Below are 18,416 nucleotides of genomic sequence, written 5' to 3'. Positions count from 1 at the left end.
ATGACGCGTCGACGGGGAAGTGTCCATATTCTATACGGGGGTGTGCTGCAGAGGAATAGATCTCTACACCTGAGACAAAGTTTCTCTTCTCGCCACCGTCGACAATGCTACTTTAAAACAGAACAAAACCAGTCCATTTCAAAACACTCTTTAAAAATTAGATTATTTACTATTGGACGTTATTTAAGTGCCGATTTAATTTCGGGCTTTGTGATCACGCACTACCCGCAACTTCAAATCCGCCACAAACTGGTTTCGAGACTGTATAAGGCCCGTTAGCATAATCAAAAAAGAGTGTGTATGTGCAAATTGTCTATGGCTCTGTAGTCGCCTAAGTATCTTGACTTTGGAAAAATCAATGGGATGCGACCTCAGTTTTTCCTCTAAAATTCAAAACGTGATAATTATTGAGGCATATTTGGTCAAAATCGTGGCACGGGTCAGATATATAGAGTTTGTATTATGAGTATGAGAACATTGCCTGCAGATGACCTTGCTCATACTTAACAACCTACGTGGTACAGTTTATTGGTGATAACTGCTCATCTGCAATAGCTGTACGGTACGGACCAGGACACAAGTGATAGCAAAGTCGTCTGTTTCGCTTGAATAAGTACAGTCGCAGGTTGATAAATCTAGACAGGTGAGGTTTAAGAAGTTGTTGTATTTTGTGCTCTTCCCACAGCTGTTATTGTATTCTTCAATTTCATTCCCAGAGTTGATTGTGCACATAAATGAGCGGAAGGGTGGGGAATCGCGTGTGAACACGAATTGTCGTGGCTGTTGTTTGTTGTTTTCATCGTAACAGATAAGTTATGGTCGGTGGGTTATGGATCCGGCCATGACGGCTACCTTCACCTTGTAATTCAAGAATTTAAGCAAACACTCGATATTGGGAACACGACGAATGCTTAATATGTATATACTTAAGCGTGGTTCCCCTTAATGGCAAATGATGTAAACACTTTCACCAACTCCACTGAGTGCAGGCAAGGCGAACAACCATGCCAACTCCATATGTTGGCCTGACAAGTTCTTCAAAGTCACCAGAAGGGCGTGTCTTATTTAGAAACGAGACAACCAAGGTAGATATTACGACACATATTCAGATGCATTCATTGCCATTCGGATGTACTCAATCATCTTATAGTGAAGGTACAATGATTTCTGAAGCCAGTTTGAAACTTAAAAGTAGGTCACCATACCTTCCGCAGTAGCCCTGGCCCTGGGCCATGCATGACAAAACAAATGCCAATTGTTTATGGACTTTTGATAGTGAATACTATTTATGAACAACAACGACAACAACGACATATGTAATAATAACAATAATAATCATAACAACAACAACAGTGACAACAATGATAATAAATAGTGATAATAATTATTAACAGTGATAATGGTTTATCAATCCATGAAGCCAGCAGGCAAATAGAATGGTGCATGAATGGTATTTATCTAGGTTTGTGATTTTTGCAGTAAGTATATTCCCCAAGTGCGTTTTGGGGCAATATATATTCCTTATTAAGTATTCAGTTTTTGTAATTTGTTTATTTAAATCATTTAACGCTACACTTTTATGTTTATAGAGATGTGATGCTGATAGTGGAGGATGTTTGAATTTTGTTCACTCCAGATAAAATGGTGTATAATTTATATGTTAGCTACCTTACCTAGCTTTGTATTTCTTGTAAGCATGGCAAAACCAACTGCTGCTATCTTTCAAAACAGACTTGAAATGCATGTTGGTATAGCCATGGAGGTAGCATCGTGTGCTACCTCCATGATGTACCCTTGTGAGGCGCAGTTTTCCCTATTGATCTTGGGCAGTGTTTACCACAAAAGTTAAAAGCTTAAACTTTTGATTAAACTTTAGTGAAAGAAACTTTCAAACATTCTTATTCTAAATCTATAATAAAAATCAGGGGTCACAAGTTTTGGTACCAGGGAAACAAATAGTCTTAAATGTACTTATATTTGAAATTCAAAATGGCCGCTACCCCTGTGTGAATGAAGTGGAAAAAAATAAATTTTGATTTTCACAAAAATAGGTGAAGTGTATGAACTCAAATGGCTTCAAAATAAGCAAACAGAAGTGATAGATCAGAAAAGTGTAGTAAAATTTGAGTCCAAACAGCTATCCATGAGGCACATTCTACCTTAAAAAGTATTGTTTGTGATGATTGTATAATGTATTTACCTTTGAGTCTTATTTACCTTTGAGTTGCTTTTCTCTTTTGGCCCCCTTAGAGAATGAAGACTAATTTGCCATGGCATGGGTTAATTTTCAAGTTTCAGCTGATAGTTTAAGTTTCCCATCAATTACTTTTATAGAACATTGTGTATTGTACTAGCCTTCTTGACAACAGTCTATGCTATGTTACATCAACATGACAATACTACATTATGCCTTGCTGTTTGTAATTGATTGACCAAGACAGTCACATCGAAACGATATTCCTAAAATTATTTTCTCTCACCCAACAGATTGTTGAAAATAAAAAGTAAAGGGCATGGATGTTGGAGCGTCTTCGGAAGAGACATTGCTTTGTCAAACATTGTCTCTTCTGCATGTAGAAGATGCATCACCAGAAGAACTGAGTCATTACTTACAGAGTAGTGACACACACAGGTTTTCAGCCAATTTTGACCTGCTCAACATTCTTATACAATGGGTTGAATGTGACAAAGAGCGGATGCAGTATGCTGGAAAGCTTCTCCATTACATAGAGCTGAATCAGATCAGTGCAATTGACTTTGTTAGATGCATACAACCACATAGCTGGCTAGTATCAGATGCAGACTGCTTTGCTCAGATTCTGCAGACACTGAACTATCATGCAGCGCCCCATCGCCAGCCACTTGTGTCTCAGTGCAGGCCGCTACATGAAAGCAGTCAGGAAGTGTTGGTTGCTACGGGGGGTGTGCAACAGCAGAATGGGATGATGCAGCTACGAGTGAAGAATGCCATGTATCTTGAACCAAGTCAACAACAATGGACTGAACTGACTTCCCTCCCAGAGTTTGTGTATGCCCATAGTGTTACTGCTCTCAATGGTTTCTTATATGTAACTGGCGGAAGCAACCATGATGTACATCACCCTGTCAACCAGCAGATTTCACGTCGAATTCACAGGTACGACGTAAACAGCTGTAAGTGGATCATGGCCTCACCAATGCTTGAAAAGCGAGCCTTTTTCACTCTGAATGCTCTCAATAACAAACTGTACGCTGTTGGTGGACTCAACCACTCAAGCCCAACACGTGACGTGGCTTCCATTGAAATTTCTGAGATTAATTCCAAACCGCAACTCATTGTCGCCAGTGTTACAGCAGAAAGCTACAACCCCAATAACAACAAGTGGGCGTACATGGCACAGCTGATGACCCCAACAATGTTACATGCAAGTGTCATTCATGGTGAAAAGCTCTACATCAGTGGTGGGTGTTCTTTTTTGACTTGACCAACGTTGAAGATGATACAGCAATACTAATGACTGCCCTCAGCTCAAATTTCTGCCGTGAGTTCTCAGAGGCTATGTACTGTTATGATCCCAAATTGGAAATGTGGGAAGAGAAACAGCCCATGTCGGTGAAACGTGCAGGACACAAAATGTGCGTCATGTCGGACAAAAATATTTGCCATTGGTGGGAAGAACTTACAGAGCAGTTCAGGAATTGAATGCTCAGTAGAGTGTTATAGTCCGGATGTTGATGTGTGGAGTAGCCTTTCTGTTTCACTTCCTACACCATTAGTATGGCATGGCACCACTGCTCTGGATGATAACATTTTCTTAGTCGGTGGAGCAAGAAATTAATGGAAACAGATGAATTTGAAGATGTAAATTTGGTTCAGTGCTATATGACAAGTGAAGGTGGTTGGTACACAGTTGCCAAGTTACCTGTGGGCTATGCTGGGGCTGAGTGCTGTTCCATCAGATTACCACAGAACAAGCCAGTCAGGCAGGAATTCTCTCCTACAGAAGGTACGTTTTCTCTTTGCTAAGAAATCTAAGGACAGAATTACTACAATTCTTGGAAAATTTCTCACATAAAAAGACAGAGAAGGCATTTCTTAATGCCAATATTCAGAAAAAAACACAAAAAGTAGGTAGACTGCCAATATGTTTGAGTGTTTTGGATTATACCCACTTGTACAAATATCCAATTTGATGAAGTGTAGAAAAATCCTAGGTACTCTATTTCTCAGCATTTATATGGTGTCATATCTTACATTGTTTTTGTGAGTTAATTATTGTGGTTCACTTGCGATGTCAATTTTGCAATTGCACAATATTTTGTTCACCAATCAGCTGGTACATCTGAAAGGCATTGTGAAAATGGTCAAACTTCAATTAGATGACGTACTTTGAAACGGATGGGTGTTATTTCTGACACTTGTTTCTAACTCTAAGGATTCGTGAACAATTTAGAGACGTGCAGTTTTACTTTACACACATGTACATGTACAAAATTATACAAATGGAATCTGCATTGCAAAATGCATTGTGAATCACTTGAGCAGTGATATTTGTTGTACTGTTGTAAATTTATACCAAGGTTCCCTAGTTATGTTTCTAGCCTCATAATATCAACACAATTTACATCAGAGGACAACAGAAATGGTACTGGGTTCCCACACCATGTATCCATCTTCCCAAACTCTGTTCAAGTACCATATTTATACATAATTTACACTATTGCAATGGTAAATTTGGTATTATTAATAAAATTGAAAGATGCTGATGTATAATCACAAATTGTAACAGCTAATGGACAAATCAATGCCCTTTGAAATCAAACCAGTGTAAAGTCCAAAGCAACCAGCTTTCAGCTTGTTATTAATGTGGTAGTTTTTGTCTCCTGAACTATTTCTCACACAAGCATTCATTGTCCTAAACCTTTCCTCAGTGACCAAAGTTCAAATGAGGATAACTACATGTATACCCAGTGATATATTCATTTCCACTTGTGACCTCATATTGCTCCATGAATCATGATGATGTAAGGTTTGACTTGCTTTCGACCATAACTAGCGTTAGTGAAGTATGAGGCTGTCTCATCTTCTGCTTGTCAGTGTCTTCCAAAATATGGCAGTTGCTGATTGGTTATACTGCAATACATCAGTAACATTGAGCGGTGTAATCCAGCCTGTCCTTTGCAAGGCCAAGTGACCTTTACTTTGATAGAGATATGTGTATCACAGAAATCTGTTTGAAAATGTCTATTTGCCTTATAAGATGAGCTACAGTAGTCAGTAGATAGTCATTTACTATGGATTATTGCCTCAGTGTGTGAATTTTAAATCCTGTAATTAATGAAATACTGAACAAGTGATGTATAGTATGTGTATTTGAAATTGAATCAAGGACATGTAACAACCAGGTGTATCTGTGCACGTTTCACCAGTGGTAGAAATGAAAGAAGACTTAAAAAATGTATCAATCATTTCAAAACAATAGCTGCAGTGATCGGTACGTACATGTATGCTCCGGTGGTTATTGATCTCTCTTGACACAACTGGTACATGTATACACACACGTATTCTGAATTCCACTTAACACATCAGGTAACCCAGTGAAACATCAAAATGATTGGTCCATATCAAATATTGCATGTCTAAAATTAATGTACATCCAAAGTGTTAGACTCAGCTGAACAACTGACTGTTGTCATGGTTATTCAGTTCTGAATTCATTGCTTAACCTTTCAGTATACATGGATGATTTAGCAAAGTGAAAGATGATTCTATATATAGTAAGTCATAAAGACGTGCTTGCATTAAACCCAGTGCATGTAATTTTAACATTATATGTCCTCATTCCATGGATGACAAAATTACTGTTAACTCGTAATCGCATACATAATAAGTATTTTATGGCTGTGGCATTTTAGTTTAAAAAGATGACTTACATTAATACACATGTGGTATAATACATTGTTTTACAGATGATTGAGTACTGATCATTTATGTAACCATCGTGGATTTGAAAGTGTGAAAGGGTCAGATAAATTGATCACAATTGGAATCTTGTCTCTAATTCAATTATTGTGTCAACTCTGTAAACCCTGGATTATTTGCGATATGATTATTCCTTCCCAGTTAATCCTATTTGACTTCTCTGCCTGTAATTATGATCAAGAGCAATTTCGATCAACAGCAGTTGACTTGAAAAACAGAAATGTAGCAAGAATAATACTTTTTTTTGGTAGGCAGTGCCTGTTCCATGTGACTGTTCTAATCTGTAGGATATATGTATTTACATTAGGATTATATTGGTACTTTCAGATAACCGTGACATGTTCCGGTAGACATTGGTATCTAAAACAACTGGTTTTTCTATGTGATAGTGAATATGCACTTGTACAAACCAGCAGTGGAGCTTTAGACTATGAAGTCAAGAGATATATACCCAAAACAAACTTTTACATGGAATGGGTGTCAAATACCGGGACCAAAAAATAATGTATGTACGGTATAATGGGTTCAGGGTCATCAAAGCTTATGAAGAAATAAGTCTGACAAAGGAGATCTCTTGTACATCAGATAACCATAGATTAAAACGGAATAGCGATTGAAGTAATTCTTCTGTCTAGGACTAGTAGGAGTGGACAAAGTGCTGACTGCAGCAAGTAGCAAATGCATGAGTGTTGACATGATAAAAATTCATGGGTAAAGCCATTGTGTGAGATGGCAGGTGGGTTGTGGCATGGTTCAGTGGTTTGATTATAAATCATTTACGTGTCCTATATGTCAACACTGTGAGACAAAATGATGTGAGACTGACATCTGGTTGACTGCTTTGAATGTTTTCTGTGACTCAAACAGGAATAAACTAATCTGAAAGTTGGAAAAGTTTCGGTGTAGAATTTTCCAGTAAATGTGACTAGATGTTGAAAATTGAATACATCATTACATGTATGGCTTGTCCCAGTGATAAATATTGGTAACAGATACTCTTTAGAATCTGTCATTTTCAAATATGAAGGAATAGTTTGAACAACTGAAAATGTCAAGCTGAACGACACTGTATCCTTCCTATATTTCTACAATTTCATTCACAGGTTTATCAAATCTCATGAGATGGATATATGTAGCCATTATCAATTATATTAAAAAGACCTTGTTGCCTTGAAAAAATCCTATGACATCTTCATTTGCCAGTGAGAATCATCAACTTGGTTGGCAATGGTAGCCACATACAGAACTCATACATGTAGCAGCCCATGATATTTCATCAAGAGACACTGTATCCTTGCCTTGATACAATTTCCATTTACTATTGCAGTGTTCACAATCAACTGGCCCCTCTGTGAATGCAATGTGTCAGTTGACCTTTGACATTGAACCTATTAAGAGAACTTGGAATATCTGTCCTAGAAAAGCAAAATGATTTGTTTCTCATCCTCATGTCGTTGACCTTGACCATTGTACCAGTTGTTTGTTGTTTGTTTGAAAAGAATAGAAAAATTGGCAGTGTGCTGCACATGCTAGTAGGACCACATTTACGTACTTTTTATGGTAATCATTTTTTTCTGCCAGTTCAGAAGTACCGTACCAATACATGTCATTATTATACATGTACATCTACCATAGAGAATACTATAGAATTTGTGGTAGGTTGCAGATCACTGTAGTGTCACTGCTGTGGCGTACACTACTGGTATCACTATCAGGTCAAGTCATAATATATGACAGATGTGATCATTTAGAGGCTCCTCACATCATGCATGTGAACAGGATTTTTTTGGTGACCGAGACATACATACATCTAAATATTGTTATACAGGTCACTTTCAGGTATTGTGGTTTGAACCAACTTGACCTCAGAGTGAGAGATGAACTCTGCAAGAAAAGGCTAGTCCATGTATCAACAGAAGTACCCCTGGGTATTTTCTCAGAAAGTAAATGAGTTTTTGATTGACAACCATAACCACCAGTACGTTTTCTTCTTGTGTCAAATACACATTCAATGTGAGTGTTGAGAAAAGCCCGTTTTGTTCATCAGAAAATAAATGACACTTTGTGAAATGTTGATTGTGTTAACATAATCGGCAAGTGACCTAAATGTAAACCTTACATGCAACCTTCCTCTATAGATACTAAATAGTTTTGATTGAACTCAGAAATGTATATAACTACCCACAGTGATTACTTGTATGGTTTACCGTTCTATGCAGATGTCTAGTGGCTATTTGTACATGAAGCTTATATTTGTGATATTATACGTGAAGGTCAGGAATGTAGTTGAGTAAAGTCACATGACCTTGTCGGTAAAATTTACAGTCAGAAGGTCATCTGTGTGACAGTTCATCCCTGTGGTAAAGAGAAAAATAACAGCTTGCAATGGTGCGCTTGAAATGACTCATTAATTTACTAGTTCACAAGTTGGTTTCTGCCATTGGTATACTGCTACTGTGTGTAACTGTTCAAGTGACATATTATATAATAATACAGTTGAATTCAAGAATTTATCTTTCATACTGCAGAGTCTATTCTATTTGTCTATTGTAACATGTATTTGTCTCTCAGTAAACCTACTGGAATAGAACTTAGTTCATGTCGTTTAGAGGTCACAAACAAAACACACTGCCTATGTAAAACACAAGGAGTTATTTTTGAATATTTTTCAAGTTATTCATGTACATTAATATTAGGCAAACTGATGGCTGATACCTGAGCAGTTTATGTATTCTTAAAATTGCAAAAAGTTCAGAAGATAGTGACTTTGTTCTTTTAATTTTGTAAAGATTTAACAGAGTCCCACATGACATGTACTGGCATATTTCCACATACCATACCACAGCTTGATGTTAAATGTATTTGTACAAATGATGGGGAAGACACAAGGGAAGTTGACTCACCCTGTTTTGTGATGGCAACCTTTGTGTGAATGCTTGGATGAAAGCAATTGTATCCCCTGTAGTACTAGTAGTTCAGATCATTTTGCCTACAAATTAGGAAAGCTTTTGGTAATTGTAAGGACAAATTTTAGAGGACAGTTTAAACCTACCGGTACATGTCAGGGTATATTATAATATGATAGTATTTCTGATATGATAATCAATAGCCACCACTTGGCTAATCTGTCATGTTAAATTCATGTACTTAAGATATTTCCCATGTCAACACAGCAAGAGGTTTTCGGACTTTGTGCACAAAGTAAGTTTATATTAACTTAATTTTCATAAGAGTATTATGTGACCAATACTTATTATTTCTCTTCATTTGGTGACTTTGACATGACAGGCAGTAAATTTTTGTCTTTCCAGAATAGAAGCATTGGTTGATATCTGATCCACCCACTCATAGTTATAGCCTACAGAGCTGGAATGTTTTGCAAACCTGAATAGGTATTGAGCAGTCTCTCAAAGCAATTTGCATGTTGCATTTGTTGGAAGCAGTGTCCTGAATGGAAGGTTTTGAAACAGAAAGAACTGAGGGCAGTGACTTTTATAGTCATGCATTGTCTATTTTATTTACAGCTGTTCGTATTTGTCAGTGTTATTACAGATACTTCTAATACATTAAATTTTACTCTTTCATCCCCATGGTTTGGCCCAACCTATGTTTCCTGTGCCCGTATTGATATGTACTGAGTGAGAGAAATTGGACAGCATAAAAAGGTCAAAAAACTTGAAGTCAACCAGTTTTTTTTAACGATATCAGTTCTCAGTATAATTTGCAACTCGAGCAATGATTTTATGTATTGTGAAAGAGCATTAAATTCATGCTTCAACAGAGTTACATTGTATGATGGTTTGCTTCACAGATTGAATAGAACCTTTTAAAGAGAGAAAAAAATAGTGATGTCAATATTTACACAAATTTGTGATTTATTCAGCATCCATTATTGCTTGCAAATTGTTTTCATTAGAAGATGCATTGAAAAGCTTGGATGGGTCGTAATCGATTTTCAGAGTGAAAAGATAGACCTGTGATGTCTTTCATCATTGTGTTTATATATTTTTCCGGTATGATTCATTGTGAGAAAATTGCATCTTGCATCAAAGTTGATGTGTGTGTACAAGATACTGCTGTCTTGGCTCTCAGTTCACTGTAATATTTGTCATCTGTATTCAGCCTAGCTTGGCTTGGTCAGTATGGTACAGCCTCCCCAACAAATCCATGTGGCATGCCCTACAGTTTAGTTTGCGGCATTTTCTTAACAGCTTCAAATCATGTGGCCCAATCATGAGTAGCAATGCATTTAGTATTATGTTAGTGGGTTCAGCAAAGTGAAGGAATTACCCCCAAGGATTACCAAGTGGAGCTTTGCATGTGAGAAAGTCAATGCTGCAGTTTAAGGTCAAGTTTACTACCAAGAGTACTGTCCCTTGATTGCAGTCAAACCTTTTTAATCATGGTTACACTACAGTGCTTTAATGAAAACCAGCTTACTCAGGATAACATATCAATAAGTCGTCATGGTAACTGCTACAGGTTATGTCATGTTACAGACTCTAAGGTTTGTCCGAGATCACTGTGCCCTTGTTTGTGGAGGGAACATGTTTTAGCCAATCTGACACAGAAATGACTCAACTGTGCTCTCTCCAGTTTAAGAAAATGATATATGTGACATGCATCAGTTTAGGGTTTATTTGGTTAATTAAAAAATATTCCTGAATTTAAATCTGACAGTTCACAAATTGCGTAGGTTAAGGGGCACACTGGTTTTGATCATAAAATTCATCAGAATGTGACTAGGCATTTTGACAGGCTGTTTAGACGTAAGAGTGGTAATGTGGGAATTTTAAAAACACATTTACAACTATATCAAAATAAAGTATTGTATTTGATAGGACAATTCTAAATTCTAGGCTCCCATGCTGTAGTCATGCAAGCCATCAAATTTTATGTGTTATCTTCTCAGACTGCTGGCCATCATTTCCAGTTTTTACGGATGTTCAGAGGTAACCAAACAAAGAAAATTAAACAAAGCAGCAATGAACATAAAAACTTACTATTACATAACTACATGTGAGATAGCCTAGTGCATCTCAATGGTGTGATTGTATGTGATCTAGCCTCACATGATGTGTCTCTACAACATGTAAAGTACAGTTGTATTCAAATGTATGCAAAACTGCAATGACCTTAGTCATCAATTGTTTATACAAAGCTGTTGTGACCTTAGTGACTACATTGTTATTTACATAACAGTCTGCCTTTATGTTTACTGAAGGTATTGTGACATCAAGTATAATATTATCACTATTAATAATGATGATATTATGGCTATCATTTGTGTAAATATTGATTGATGATATCTGGTGACAACTTACACATTTTTTCCATGCATACTTAAACTCCCATGTTAGTACATTCCAGTAGTTTGATAGGCATGGAGGCCTTCTGTTAGCAAGGTTTTGAATCAGTTATATGGTCTGCAGACACTGCATGGCAATACTTTGTGACATTATTGGCTGAATCCAAACACTACGTGGAGGCTCCAGGAACAGCCAGGGTAATTTTCTCATAGGTCATTCACCAGTAAATATCATGCTGTGTTTTCACTGAGAAGTGATAAAAAAATAGTGGTGTAGAGCCATGCTGTCAACGGATTGTAAATGGCAATTCCAAAAAAATATGTGCGAGGGCATCTTAGGTTATTCTTTGGTAAATGTAGGGAATTTTCCAAATGTAAATGCTCGCACCAAGTATAATGAATGTTTTAGATCAGTGGAGAATTAAAGTATTATCATTCATTAAAGCTGACACAAAAGTAGATGAATATCTCAACATGATAGATATTAATTAAGAATACAATGTCTCTTGGGACATCAGCTTGCACATCAAATGCTTATCTATAATTCATAACATATCATCTGTCAAATGTACTAGAATACAATATACCAAAATGTTGTTTATTGTGGTGAATGGATCCTGTTTGCATTGCGTGTTTTGCGCCTGGGTGACTGTCTTTGAGGCTTGAATGGAACACTAACGTTACATAGCAATGAATGTGAAAGCATCAAGCAAGTGTTCAGATTTGCCAGCCTTGGATGTGGTTGGCAGAATATCTTATATTACTTTTAATAGTCACCTGATGATGCCATTGTAGTGTGATACTGATATATGACATTTGATGATTTTCACCCACATCATTGCATAGAGGACGCTACATAGAAGTTAGTACTAGAAATAGTTCATCAAACTTTTTCACATCTCATCACTAAGTACATAATTTTGTTTGCCCTCAGTTAAGGCACTGACCTTCAAAGACAAAAACATTGTCCCTAAAGGTATACAGTCACCTGTAATCTAAATATGCCCATATATGGTCAAAGGGGCTTTCCTTGGTATTCAAAATGCCCATGTGAGGGTGCTGTTTTTAAAAAGCGGCCACCCGCTTAAAATCCGTGATTGGTCAGATTTTCTCTTTCCATGGTAACTGTGGCAAAATTGGAACAGGTGACAGTATACCTTTAAGCTTAAACACTCGGTAACTTTTAAATGGAGGTTTAGTAATTTGTGAAAAGTTTAATACATTGTGAAATATCTCAACTGTGTTTGTGCTGTTTTTATCTAATAATGTAAGATCTCTTTATTTTATCTGTACAGAAGATGTGAAAGAAGAACTCAAGTATAAAGGGAAGCAAGCCAATGAAATTGCAGAAACTGTGGATTACTTTGCAGCAAATAATGGCAGCTCTGTAGTCATTGTCAAGTATTTCTATCAGATACTCAATGGTCTGAATGAACTGCGAGTTTCTGGTGATCTGTCTGATATCATACTGGTGGCCGAGGACAAGAAGTTCTATACTCACAAGGCAGTGTTGGCGTCTTGCAGTGACTACTTTAAAGCCATGTTTACAGGAGGTATGAAGGAGAGCATGTCAAAGCAACCAGAAATTGAACTCCACGGCATCTCTGCCGATGGCTTGGCAACGCTTCTAGCATTTCTGTATACATCAGAGTTAAACCTCTCCCATGGTAATTTTGAAAGTGTCCTGACAGCCGCCAGCCACTTCCAGATGGAGACGGCTTTAGACTTCTGCGTCAATTACCTGCAGTCTGAGCTTGGAGTGGAGAATTTCTTGGATCTGGTTAATGCAGCAACCATTTACAGTTTGCTTGAGAGGTTTGTTGATGACGAGAGGACTGTGGATACATTCATGGCTGTATCAAGAGTTGATGTTGGTCAGATTATGGAACTTTCAGTTCACCAAATGAATGCCTTCCTGAAGAGTGATAAGCTTAGCCTATACCCCCCTCTACAAGTTTTCCAGCTCTTCCACAAATGGATTCAGTATGACGCAGACAACAGAATATCGAGCGTCAATAAACTGGTCCCTCACTTCAACTTCTGCCGCATGCTGCCAGAAGATGTGATCGATGCCGTACAGAGTGTTGATTTTATGACCAGTGATTTGACGTCTCGGAAGCATCTTCTTGAAGCTATGAAGTTCCACGCCTTGCCATACCATGTGATGACAGATGGTTCAATGCCCTGTGATGAAGAGGTCCTCCTTGCCACAGGTGGCACTGCAGAGAATGCCTTCACGTGCAGCCAGATGTATTACTTTGACACTGAGTTAAATGACTGGCACGTTCTGGCTGAAATGCCGATGGAACACATAGCCTATAGTGTTGTTACAATGGACAACTTCCTGTACATTGCTGGTGGTGAAGACCATGACTGTTATGAAACTGATCCTATGGGATGTGAGTACACCACTGATGCTGTTTACAGGTATGACCCTAGATTTGAAAGATGGTCCTCTGTAGCATCAATGCATGCTAAGAGAACCAACTTCTGCCTTCTTGCTTGCCAGGGATTCTTGTATGCCATAGGAGGAAGAAATGCTCTATTGAGAGATGGGCTTGTTTCTGTGGAGTTCTACAACCCCATTCTCAACATGTGGGAGTATGGAACATCCCTCCCCAGACCAATGTATGGAATGGGTAGCTGTGTATATGACGATAGAATCTACCTCTCCGGTGGATGCACGGATGGCTCTCTGTATTCCAGGAATTTACTCATGTATGACCCAGCAACACAGATCTGGCAGCAGAAGGCTCAGCTTCCCAACAAACGTGCGTGGCACACCATGGCAGTGGTCAATGATCGAATCTACATGGTTGGTGGGCGGATTGTCAAGTCTTCCATGACGGTTGCAAGCGAGTTCAGTATTGAGTGTTACGACCCCACTGCTGATCAGTGGCTGCAGTCTGTGGAGATCCCTTCTGATGAGCTCATCACCAACCGCCTATCCATGACAGGGTACAGGAGTGCTGCCTGGAATAATTACATCCTGACGCTGCATGGCCAGTTTGCCATTGGTAATCTGAAGACCAGGAGAACTCTACAGTGTTACAACGTAGAGCTAGACAGGTGGGAGACATCTCTGAAACTACCAAGGGATGGCTTCCAGGAAGTCTGTACATTGAGAGTCCCAAAACACATCCTGAAAGCAAACCGCATTACTGCAAAGGGTGAGTTTTATATTTTCAGTTCACTGTTTTCATTTGCATGATCATGTGAAAAGAACAGCACAATCTGACATTTCTTACCATCAGATGTTTTTTTTTGACCAAATTGTCTTCAATGATGAAAGTTAGATTTACTTAAACTTTAAAGGATTGCAGGTGTGTAAAGATTAGGGTATGGAAATGCACTCTGAAGTCATCAGAGAGGAAATATTCAAAATTCTGTTTAATATGTTGTAAATTTTCTTCAGGAGATATTGGCGAATATGTTGCATCGTCAGTGGCATCTTCAAGAAGATCATCTATCTGCCAAGAAGACCTTGAGTCCATACTTCCAGACTCAGAGACATCTTTTAGCACAAGCCAGCATGGTGCCATGGTTCTGGGTGGACTGGGTGAGCTGAGAGAATATGACCTGCTCTGTGACATGACACTGACTATTGGAGGATGTCAGTTCCCCGTACAGGGAGTCCTGCTAGCTGCAGCCAGTGATTTCTTCCGAAATATACTCTGTCCACAAGGTTGCATTTTGTAACTGGTAGAAATTCTAGTCATTCTGTTTTTTTGTGTACTGGTACAGTAGAGACTGTAAGTGTCCAGTCTTGTGTTTCCCATAATACATCAAATCCCACCTACCCACCCAGTATCTGTACTTGTTAAGGTCAGAGGTTGTTGGGTACCAATGTGCCTGCATATGACTTAATCTTTCTTTCTCATAGATTTGCAAAAGATGAACAGCTGTGGAGAAATATTTTTTGTGACCATAAGTAAAGTTTGACAAATACCAGTAATCCTTGTTTTTTCCAACTTATTGTTATCATCAGTTTAACTTTTGTTGTCTATTACTTATATCAGATCAGTTTATAGGCAAAGAAACCAACACATTTGATTGTGCACTTGAAATTTAAGTTTGTTTGCAAAGAGATGATAACTGAAACTTTAGTGGTGTTTGTTTTTGATACACAGCTGACAAAGACATGGACATCAGCCCCAATGATTGCACAGAAACGAAGAACTACCCACCTTTCAATGGTATTACAGCAACAGTGAAAGGCAGACCATGGAATGGTGGACCTAGAGAGATACAACTTGAAGGAATGAGTGCAACAGAACTGAGAAGGTTGCTGGATGTACTCTACTCCACCGACCTACCGACTGATAGTCACATTGACTTAGAAGGTGTCAAAGAAACAGCCACAAAACTAGCCTTTAGCTCTGTCATCTCAATGTGTAATGACATTGATGAACTGAAGATGAACTAAGACTTGATAATGGCAACCATTAGGTTGTCTCACAGTCCTGTAAAGGATTGCAGCCTTTTTTTCTGGCCATCATACTGAAATTTATAATTAGCTTTTTGACTACCTCATATAAATACACTCGCCCACAAGAATCAGGTTTAAGATCAACAGAGAATTGCTGAATTGAAAACTAGAGAGTAGACATCCCAGTGTATTGTCACAATGCCCCAAGTATGGTTGTCTGCTTGGTGAACAGCATGTATAAAAGTTTACACATTTTTTCTCATTCAGTGAATAACTAACACTAGTCACTATTAATCAATGCTGAAAGAAGGTCAAGTGTACCTATGTGATGAAACCATAACAACAGAACTTCCATAAAATGTAAGGACTATTAGTATACTTTCTACAGTAGTCGATGAATGCTAATTAGCATTCATGTGTGGTGATTTTTGTCACGGATTACTTACCTCTTTATTTTACATTGCAATGAAAGGTTTGCCAGTATAAAAATTATTTTAAAGAGATAGATTTATAGATTAACGCTATATAATATCTAAATATCAAAAAAGTAAATAAAGTGAGTTACATAAGAGATTAATGATGATATATATCACACATACATTTCTTTTTGAATATTGAAAATAAGCAAAGTTCAGTAAGAGCATCAATTTTGCATTTTGCTATTTCCAACCATTGTACGGTATAATTATAGATCATGCCAGATACCACCCACGATCTTCTCTGATATCCACCTGAAATATCACTCATCCCTTTCAAGTTGCCTAAGACTTCTCTGAATTTCTCCAAGATGTGTTGATTATGGAATTACTCTGCTTGTAAACGTGGAGAATCCTTTATAACATGGTTCATGAAAATGCCTTGAATGGGTCCTCTCAGTTCAGTGTTTGAATTCAAATACATAGCATCAGCATGGGTGTAAATTTCAGAAAGCAGTAACTTCCTAGAATATACCATTGTAGCTTATGATAGCAGGAAAAAAATTTACATGTTAAAAAAATGTGGTTTTGCAAATAATGACATTTAAAAATTACATTACTTAGGGTTGATATTTTTGAACAGTTTAGTCGCTGAGTTGTTGGTAATACCGGTAGGTACGAATGATGTCTTGTGATTCCTACACAAAACATTTGCATACTCAAAAACAGTCACCCAGATTACTGCATATTTATGGAAACCAATGCAAATATTGCCAAGCATCTTGTGGTATCTTCCAGTAAATATACTGAAGGCATTGTCAGTGTTGACACTCTTAAAGAAAAAAATAGCTTCCATATTTTTGAGTGAAGAAAGACATGCTGATAATGTTTGTATTACTAGCCTTTTACACTGGAAGAAAATTGTTTGCTTTTCAGTTGTTTTTATGGGGGATGATATCTAAAAATGGTCATTTCAGAAAATATGAACTGTAAATCTTTCTGCATCAGCATTTTCTACTTTTCTACTTAAGTATTTCAGTCTTGCTGGTGTTTAAATCCTCTATTACAAGAATAGAACAAGTCCATTAAATGCTAACATTTTGCAAACTTCAAAGGAGAACCGTCACTGTAGTGTCTACTACAACATTACTTTTAATGGTTGCTCTGTCAAATTTGAATAACCTAATGTAAATGAATAAAACAATAAACTTTAATTCAGACGCTCACTTTTTATTGATAATGAGTGCCCCAGTGCAGGGAAAGTGAGCAGCTAGGGCAGAACCAAATATGAGATTGTAATAAAAGTGACCCCTACTAGATTACCTGTTGTATAGTGCCATCAGAGCTATTTTTGTACAATGTAAAAAATATAAATACCATTGATTTTCATGTTATATTAACACCTTATATATTAACACCTAGTACATGCAGTGTTGTTCAGTAAACAATTTGAAAAATTAGATTCAATGGCAAACACGAAACTTTATGTATTTTCTTTTCAGTTTGCTCTTTTCAATATGTAAGTTTTTGTCACCCTTAGTGTTTTGTGGTGTCTTTTCAATGCAGTAATAATGCCTGACCTCTTTAAATATTTATTGACAGTTAACCTTATCATCAAAGCCTGTAACAGATGTTTTTGACACAATGTATGTTGTGTATCTTGGCAAGGAGTCGTCTGTCGGTCCTGATACCTGTTCATTAGAGAGAATACTTTATAAATTAACCACAGAGAGAGGTCACTATATGTACACATCTTTTTTTTTGTAACTAGATTTGACTGTTTACCATGGACCATTAAATTCTTGGTTATGGTTCACTTCCATTTAATGGTGCCATCTGCTAAGAAAGAATAAACATGTAGCAGTTGGCTGTCTTCATGAGTTTATCTATTTGTGGTTTTGCTTGCTGTAGTGCAAGTTACAGAATCTTATTCACAGATGTAATGTGCTGTTTTACAACAGGCTCACTTCTTTGTGATTTATTTGGATGTGTTGATTTCAAGTCTTAAGTCATTGACTGCCAGTGTTTATCAGGAAGTATTATGCATTGCTTAGTGTCGAGATTTGTTTACAGTCGAACTTTCTTCTCACCTTGATACAAAATGATTATAACTGTAGAATATGGAAAAGTAATATCCATAAACTTTCACAAAACTTAGTACAGATTTTAAAATATTTCATAACCAGCTGATGTAAGTCTGTGTCTATGGAAGTAATTGCTTATGCTGCATGTGTTTGCTCAAGGATCCTGTGAAATTGTACTTTCACTGAGCGATTAATTGGCCATAAGTCACTTGTACAT

At 37.4% G+C, this 18,416-nt stretch overlaps 2 protein-coding genes across 3 annotated transcripts; both read left to right on the top strand.

Annotated features, from left to right (window-relative positions):
• Window positions 1-527: 527 nt before the first annotated feature.
• LOC139145953 (kelch-like protein 9) lies at window positions 528-17,992 on the top strand. Of its 2 annotated transcripts, none has more exons than XM_070717403.1 (5): window positions 528-643; window positions 2,488-3,986; window positions 12,569-14,440; window positions 14,686-14,955; window positions 15,401-17,992. In XM_070717403.1, the coding sequence occupies exons 2-5, from the start codon at window positions 3,818-3,820 to the stop codon at window positions 15,694-15,696; spliced, it is 2,607 nt and encodes an 868-aa protein (XP_070573504.1). In that variant the 5' UTR covers window positions 528-643; window positions 2,488-3,817; the 3' UTR covers window positions 15,697-17,992. The 2 variants fall into 2 exon arrangements, with proteins under 2 accessions (XP_070573504.1, XP_070573503.1); XM_070717402.1 differs by having other exon boundaries at window positions 12,566-14,440.
• LOC139146327 (kelch-like protein 13) lies at window positions 2,514-3,464 on the top strand. The gene has a single exon (XM_070717734.1). The coding sequence runs from the start codon at window positions 2,514-2,516 to the stop codon at window positions 3,462-3,464; it is 951 nt and encodes a 316-aa protein (XP_070573835.1).
• Window positions 17,993-18,416: the final 424 nt, after the last annotated feature.

Source organism: Ptychodera flava, chromosome 12, assembly GCF_041260155.1.
Source record: "Ptychodera flava strain L36383 chromosome 12, AS_Pfla_20210202, whole genome shotgun sequence".
Classification (NCBI taxonomy): Eukaryota; Metazoa; Hemichordata; class Enteropneusta; family Ptychoderidae; genus Ptychodera; species Ptychodera flava.
The sequence above is the reverse complement of the archived record's forward strand: the minus strand, read 5'-3'. Positions and strand labels throughout refer to the sequence as shown.

Bases quoted from the DNA above. Each gene is read 5' to 3' on its own strand.
- LOC139146327 (XM_070717734.1), top strand. From the start codon at position 2,514: ATGGATGTTGGAGCGTCTTCGGAAGAGACATTGCTTTGTCAAACATTG.
- LOC139145953 (XM_070717402.1), top strand. From the start codon at position 3,818: ATGGAAACAGATGAATTTGAAGATGTAAATTTGGTTCAGTGCTATATG. The intron at 14,441-14,685 runs GTGAGTTTTATA...AATTTTCTTCAG, and splicing joins AAACCGCATTACTGCAAAGG to GAGATATTGGCGAATATGTT. The intron at 14,956-15,400 runs GTTGCATTTTGT...TTTGATACACAG, and splicing joins AAATATACTCTGTCCACAAG to CTGACAAAGACATGGACATC.